This window comes from Idiotropiscis lumnitzeri, chromosome 11 (assembly GCF_059441095.1).
Source record: "Idiotropiscis lumnitzeri isolate Australia: NSW breed Sydney's pygmy pipehorse chromosome 11, RoL_Ilum_1.0, whole genome shotgun sequence".
NCBI classification, from domain to species: Eukaryota; Metazoa; Chordata; class Actinopteri; order Syngnathiformes; family Syngnathidae; genus Idiotropiscis; species Idiotropiscis lumnitzeri.
Genome location: NC_142401.1, coordinates 1,626,348 through 1,634,142, shown reverse-complemented (window position 1 = coordinate 1,634,142; position 7,795 = coordinate 1,626,348). Strand labels below are relative to the sequence as shown.

At 45.6% G+C, this 7,795-nt stretch overlaps 1 protein-coding gene across 1 annotated transcript; it reads right to left on the bottom strand.

Annotated features, from left to right (window-relative positions):
- Nucleotides 1-4,611, bottom strand: klhdc7a (kelch domain containing 7A). Its single transcript, XM_088309504.1, has one exon. It carries the CDS (start codon nt 4,609-4,611, stop codon nt 2,524-2,526), a length of 2,088 nt encoding a protein of 695 aa, XP_088165630.1. The 3' UTR covers nt 1-2,523.
- Between the last annotated feature and the right edge of the window lie 3,184 nt (nt 4,612-7,795).

The following is a 7,795-nucleotide window of genomic DNA, read 5'->3' as shown; positions in this document are numbered from 1 at the left end:
TCTGAACAAACAGACAAACAACTTCAATCAGCAAACAAATAGAGCAAATGAAATGATAAAAAGATGAAATTATATTGAAAGTAAAACACAAGCAAATGGAGAAAGATTTCTCATTGTTTTACGGACTAATATTGGGTTTGCAGCGTGCAATTTTTCCCAACTTCCACCCCCAGCCTCATTTTGTTTAGCTGCAATGATGTTCGATCTACAGCCGAGGTCGCTATTGAGTGACCAACATGTTCCATACAGTGACGACACAGTTTGTGTAACAACACACTCCTTGAGTTTCGTCGACGCATCGCGATGACGATGCAGGACACTCACGCCCTTCTTGTTGAAAGCAAAAGTCCAATTTGAAAGTGGCTTTTGAGTCAGCAAGACGGGACCGGAGCCATTCAAAAGCACACCAAACATTATTATTATACATGAGGAATTAAAAATGAATGACGATGAACGAAACACACCGAGGAGTTGTATAGTTTGCATGCACGCGGCAGTTCTGCTCGCGAACCATGAAAAGTGCCTCCACGCAGATGCGCATTTTATTGTTTCCGAGAAGTTAATATCTCAGGCAACTTCCTTTATGGCCCTTCCCACCAAACACGCTTTGCTCGAGTCCGCAAAGCAGCAGTCACGCCTCAAGTTGAAACATTTCGTAAATTTTCCAGGGCGCAATTTTTGAGAATTTACTGTAATTAATTTGAGTCTAAAGATTCCAGTTGCTTCATTGGCTCTGAAACATTTGAAAGGGAATGTGGTTATTTAATGTGTCATTAATGTACTCTAGTCACAAATAAAATAAATAAAAATAAAACTGAAAGTGCCGAGCATTTAGCACACGATTGTGTTTTTTCGCCCTAGAAATCCGCATTTTCAGGTTGGGTGTGGCAAAAAAAAAAAAAAAAAAAAAAAAAGTGTAACTGAACTGAAGTTAGCGATTATAAAAAAAACTGATACCATGTAGACTAACAGACTCCTGCGTTTAATTATCTGAGTTTCACTGTGAGAACAAGTTTAGAGACGGCCTCGGGCATGATACCGTTTGCCTTGCCTCATTTGTTGATCCAAACACTGCCACTTGCTTGTTTATTTTAAAGAGCGAACATGCTCCTTTTCTATGCTGCGCTTCTGTCCAACCGCTTTCGATCTTCTCCGGTTCTTTATCACACGCATGTGGAACCAGAAGGCAAGGGCTTAAATGATGTGAACGCTTCCCGAAGATAATGACATGCAAATTCCTCCTCTCTCAAACGCAGTGTGTGCTCTCAGTATTCCCAGAGATCTTGCGCAGAAAAAAAAAAAAAAAAAATGGGGGGAACCCGTGTTGATGCTGGAGCTGACCCGAGTCATGAGTCATCCAATGCGATGTCTGCGGGGATGTGTGCAACTCCCATCCCATTAGGGGCTTAATTACACGGAATCAAAGTGTTTAATTAGGAAGAATCAAAGACGCTTATGTTGATGGTCAACCATCTGCGAGCGACCGGTGGCAGCTTAGTCGCTCGACTGTGCCGACGCCGCCGCTCGCCTGTTGTTTGAGTTAAGTTCCGGAGAGCAACCTGTCAAGCTCCAAGCATTTTTCCGTTTCCTGCCTGAGCCACATGATGGCGCTGTAGCAGCACGTCTCTCAAGGGATGCTGTCAGTCGTTCAATGAGCCCCCCAGTCATAAATATTTACATCATTCGCCGCACATCTTAATGACCCACCCCCGGAATACGTGGCGCATGCACAAAATGACAAGTTTGTATACGTCTTAAGACGTTTGAGGACACCAAACTGCTCCCAAAAAAAACTCAGTCGGTTTTCTGGCCGCCAAAGGACAACCACTGCGCCTGAGGCAAATGTTTTCAGAAGCTCAGCGATTCATATTGCATGACACGTCCATTTACATGTTGTTCGATTTGCGCAGATAATGGCGTCCTTTCCAGGACACTGTGCCAGTTCGATTTGTGCCCGGTGTACCGCAAGCTCAGTGATGGATGGTGGCCGTATCGTCCCATTTGGATAATGTATACTTACGGCAACACTTATTCATGAGTGGGATTCGGCGCGACAAGCTGAATATCCAAAATGTTGTAAAAGTCACTTTATGGCAAGGCGGAGCCACAAATCCCGAGGAGCAAACTGTTTGTGAGGCAGCGCATCCTGCGTTAATCTAAGCAAACAGTAGTCAGACGGCCATTAGGGTGCTAATGTTTTACATTTATGGTCAGAGATTGCTAATAAAGGGGCAGTAATTGCTATAAAAGTAAAATGGAGCAACATTGTGGTTGTGTTTTGCATGAAAATATGCACAAAACAGACACTTAAGCTATTAACTCCTTCATGTAAAATACACATTTAGAACAGAACACCTACTTTTAGGATATATTTGAAAATTAGCACGTATCCCTTTTCACAGCTTCAGTGTGACAGTGATACCAAAGAACAAAGTCTAAATCTCCGGGGAACCTCAAAGATCTTCATGACCATGATCCAAAAGGAAGCTGATGGAGAGCGTCCGTCACAATCCTCACGTCCTTCTAAACGCTGGTCTGCAGAGGCCTCTTCTCAGGGAGCGACAGGACAAAGGGGAAAAGCAGACCCTTGGCTGCAGAGGCCACACTCAAATTGTCATCGGCGAAAGCCGGAGAGATCTCGTCCGCCTCAAATCTCAAGGTGAAGTGACGGCTGACGCAATAGATGTTGTCGCCCGTTGCCACGCACTGGAAAGCGGGGCAGTGGGAGAGGCGTTTGGAGCCGCACTCGTACCACAGTCGGGCTACGGTGTGGTAGCGGTACACGCTGACCCCCAGCAGAGGGTTGACTTCAAAGCGATACAGAAAGGGTCCCACGGCCACTATGTCGGCCGTCTTGTCTTTGCCGCCCGCAAGAAGACTCCCCCTCCAGGTGTCGCTCTTGGGACTGTAGCGGAGCAACATGTAGCGAAGACTACCCCCGGACACAAACAGCTCCCCGTTGCAAACCGCCACGTGATGAGCCACGGCGAAGGTATCGTTCGGCAGAGAGGCCACAAAAGTCCAACTGTCTGATCGCGGGTCGTAGCGCTCCACTGACGAGAGGCACTCCCCACCGATGGCGTAGATGTAGCCGTCCAGGGCGGCAAGTTTGCAACGGGGCCTGGCTTCATTCATTGGACTGATCTCCTTCCAAATGGCCGTGAGAGGATTATAGCAAAACACTCGCTTGGAAGGGGTCATCTCACCCTCAGTGCCTTGGCAGCCCATGGCGACAAAAAGGTAGTTATCCATCGTGCACATGGCACAGGCATTGCTGATGATTTCTTGTGGAATGGAGCAAAGTTTGTGCCAGCTGTCTCTGCAGTCGTCATAGTAGTACGCAGCGCTCAGGTTCTTTTTTGGCACCCTGCAGTTCTTTGAACAGTCGTGGCAGTCCATGTCCGCCACCATTACGAATCGTCTTCCTCTAGTTCTCTGCCTCTTGATAAGTTGCAGTTCGGCATCGGTAAGTCGCCTATGAAGGTCCGCATCCAGGAGTACTTGTAGGTAGTTGTTGGACATAACTTCTAAGGCCGCTTGCACCACTGACCGCTGATCGTGTTTTTTGGCCAAAAAGAGTGCCTCCAAACAGTTCCCCAGATTCAGTTGACTTTTGAGGTTTTCCAAATCAGAACGGTGTACCAAGAGACTCCCTGCTACAGCATCCAAATCAAACTGTTTGCTCACATTTTGGCATTCATATTTTGTCAAAGGGGTGATCGAGAGGGGACCAGCGTTGGTTTCGTTATAAGCGGGAGATACTGGACCTGGCAGCTCTGACTGCGCTGTAGCAGCAAGATAGCTCTGTTTGCGTAGAGGTTTGGACATCATGGAGGACCTCAGCTTTGGGTTCCCAAGGAAGGATGGTTCGTCAGGTTCCACGGGAGGAGGAGAACCTGTTTGGATGTCGCCACTGCTTCCAATCTCTGCTCGTTCGGACTTAGACTTTTTTTCATTCTGACCCAACAAAACGTTTGGGTCGGTGGTACAGTGAGAAGAGGTTTCCACGTAGTATTCATAAATCTTTCCATGCACTACCTGGTCTTTGGGACTGTCCAGCACCAGCTGAGCATCCTCCACCTTGACCTCCGCCTTGGAGAGAAAGCTGGAGTAGACGCCATGTCGTTCCAAGTCCTGTCTTAGCTCCCTTCCCACACCCAAACCGCCGTCCAACATTTTTAAAACGTAAGGAGAGCGTCGGCCTTTCGTAGTCGCGAGTCCACACTTTGCTGCTTCGGAAAGGTTCAGATCACAATTACCGGATGACGATATCTTGGCTTCTTTGCTAAAATGTTGATCATTGTGTGACTGGCCGCATTCCTCCCGGGCAACATTAGCTTCTGTCGGCCTTTCGTTGGCATTGTCAGCTGACGGCGTATCAGTGAGGGAAGGTCCGAGTGGATGATCATCTGAGTCATTCGTCACCAGGGTTGTCTTGCATCTCTGGCAAGTCTTTTGTTCTTTGTTATGCTGAACGGGACCTTGCTCCGCGCCCCGAGAGCTGTAGAACCTGTAGGCTAATGACACAAGAAACACTGTCGCCAAAGAAAGACTTATTTTGAGCAGCAGCTGCATGTCGAATTGGATTCCTAGAAGGTCTGCGATAGCCATGGCAGCTGCAGCAGCAGGCGTGATGGCGGTAATGACTGGTTGACTGATCCTTTTGTCAACGTGGCTCAGCTGACAATTGCATATTGGCTGGTTTTCATTGCAAAAGAGCTCCAATGATCCGATGACGTCTGCTCTTTGCCTCCGGGTGTAAAATGAAACCTGCGGAGGTACATTTGCATCTCTTTGGAGGCGGAGCTCGGGTCACGCTACACCTGTGGTGAGTTCGATGCTGATTCAACACTTTGAAGCAAGCACTTAATAAAGATCAATATTTGGTTGAGAGATTCTCTCATTACCTCATGTTTTTTTTTCTCTATAAAATGTCACCCAAGACAAAAAGACCTCGGTGCCTTTTTTTTTTTTTGTTGGCGTAGGTTTTACATGCTGCGCAGGTCTTCAATGTTTTATAACCAACTGACTCATTCTCCCGGCACAGTTTGAGCTGCAGGTTGAAAGCAGGGTTTAACTAAGGGGCGGGGAAGGACAATAGTTGTATCAAACACATCGCCACCAGGATCCGTCTGTTTGCACAGTTATGCCGTGGATCAGAACCTTTCTCTTCCACATTGGGCTCTGGCAGACGAAGCACGTGACCGCTTCATTCATTTCCATAAAAGCTGCGTTTACAGCTCAGCCGCTTTCAGGCTGTCATGTGCGCCGCAGACGCACTCGAGCGAGGTTCTGGTCCACATGAAAACTCCTGCATTGAACTTGACTCTGTGGGCGGCAGTGACCTCTTCTAGGGCTCTCGGTGAAATAGTTGGAAATTGAAGCCTTTGACTTTTGAAAAGCAGTCGTCTGGTCTGTAACCGGAAGGGTGAGGGGTGACGAAATATTTGATGATGAGTCGTTCCAGAACGAGACACTGTAGCAGAGCATCCTCACATTGCTCACTTATTTTTCGAAGCAGACTGGAGAAATCAGATGGTTTGACTTCATCGTTGGACCATTGTTAACGACTTCCTTGAGAAAGTGCACAAAAACGTTTTTTTTTTGGGACAACGGTTACCGAGATTCACTACTTACAAACGCTGACAAAGGTCACAATTAACTCGCAGTGACACTGCCGACGACTCGCCGGGCATACTTATTATAACGTTTGCAGTTGATTTTGTACGTGTCTATGTGAGGAGGATGATAATGTTCGAACCTGCAAAGGTTGTTTAGAAAATATGCTTTCTAAGGTGTTGCAGGCAGAAAGGAAGGACATGTGTCAGCGATTCCAGATGCTCAGTTTTGTCATGTGATAGCTTTGAGATAAGCGCATCACGGAGACTAAAGTCTTCAAGCCCAGTATGACTTGTGAATAATTCACAAGCGAGCCTCTGTGACATCTCGCTGATGGTCTTAACCTTTGTTCTTAGCTCGGTGAGCCGTTCGGACCAAGATGAGGATGACATGATTGTCTACTCGGGAGGGACGCACTTTCTCCTCCTTCTCCTGATAATAGATTACAGATAAACTTGTTGTCCGCACGCCACTTGTTTAGTTCACTTTTCGTTTGTTGCAAGAGGAAAGGTTAAGACCTAAGAAAAGGCAAACTAAACAAAAATCTCAATTGGCATCAACATTTCCTTTATTTTGCTCCTCGAGAGTAAAAAGAAGCAAAAACGAGTCCTTTTCTCGGGAGATTATTTATGCAACTGGAGAAATTCAGCAGGCTTTTCGCAGCTTTGATCAAATGTTGTCAATTTTAGGTCATGTGACCTGATCGTACAGAATTAACACTGCCCATTCTCATTTACTTCCTCTCCACTCATACAATTGCGATCTGATTTTTATTTCTTTTTGTGCCTCTTGAATTCAAATTAAATTGCCGCGTTATGATGAGATGCAGTGGGTGCACTCCACTTTCCTCTCAGAGTTCGTGCCTCTTCATTTTGTTGCACGGTAATTATGCTGGAAAGCAGCTCGAAAACTTGCGGGGCCATTTTGCAGCGTCATACTTTTTGACTGTCGGAGTCTGCGGACATTTCTGGGATGAAATCCTTTAAACCTTCGCCAGAACATGCATGTACCGTCGCTTATCTCAGGTATGATTATCGATGAAAAAAGACGATGAGGGATTATGGCGTTAAATTAACCTTCAATTGGAAACGAGCTTTAGTGGTTGATGATTAGCGCTCCTCTTCAAAGGCTTGCCGAGGACGTTGGCATGTTGTTGAGCGCCAAGAAATTTCATGTGTATGATTATGGTGCCAGCAACAAACGGAGTCGCCTTGTAAACGAGCCCTGCAGCCGCAGTTAGGCGCAAATAATACACGATAGAAAAACACTCGCCGGTCACAACATTAGGTACACCGTGGCAACCCAGCGAATTGATTGGAATATTATTTCTTAACGTTGCGGTTTTACAACTGCATTGAATCATCGTGACAGCTTGTCTCAAATTGTGTACTCTGCTCTCGGAGGGAAACATGGCATGTGCAAAACTGAAGTTCATCGGGAAGGTTACAGACAAAGAATGAAATTCAGAACGAAAGCGGCATAAACATTTGAATCGAGCGCATCGAGTACAATAAATGATACAACCGTACACAAACAAATAGCAAATGCAGACCACACATTGCATCAGTAAAGCTAATCTTTATGGTGAAGGTCAAACCCAAAACACAAAATGAATACATAAGTTGCAAAAAAAAAAAAAATGCACATAAAGTACGTCCTATGAATAAAATCACAATGTGTCGCAAAGACACACTCACACAAATACGCTCGCACACACCTGAGGAAAGCAGTCGGGGCATTTGTAAAGCTGCTTCCACAGCAAATATAAATAAAAAAAAAAAAATCCAAATTGACCCCAAAGGAATGAGGCAAATATCAAATGGGTGACTACTTAATTACTTTCTGATAAGTACGGTACGTTTTGCCTTGACATACAAATAACCTGACTTGCACGTTTTTAACGATACGAGGCTTCTCTCTTTGACTTTCGACGAAGCACCCACCTGACGTGAAAACGTGTCTGTAAGTTGTTAAATCACACTCCAAATTGAAGTTTTCTCTCAAAGTAAACAAAAATCCAAGACGATTACATTTGGTGAAGTTTGCGACCAAACAACTTTGCCTTAGGAATGCTCCCGTTAGCCTAATGGTAACACATAAATGTTAAGTGCCATTGTCGGCCAATTAGCATCACTTTGGTGGCGTTTTAAAAACCTTGAAGAAAAGGCTATTTCAA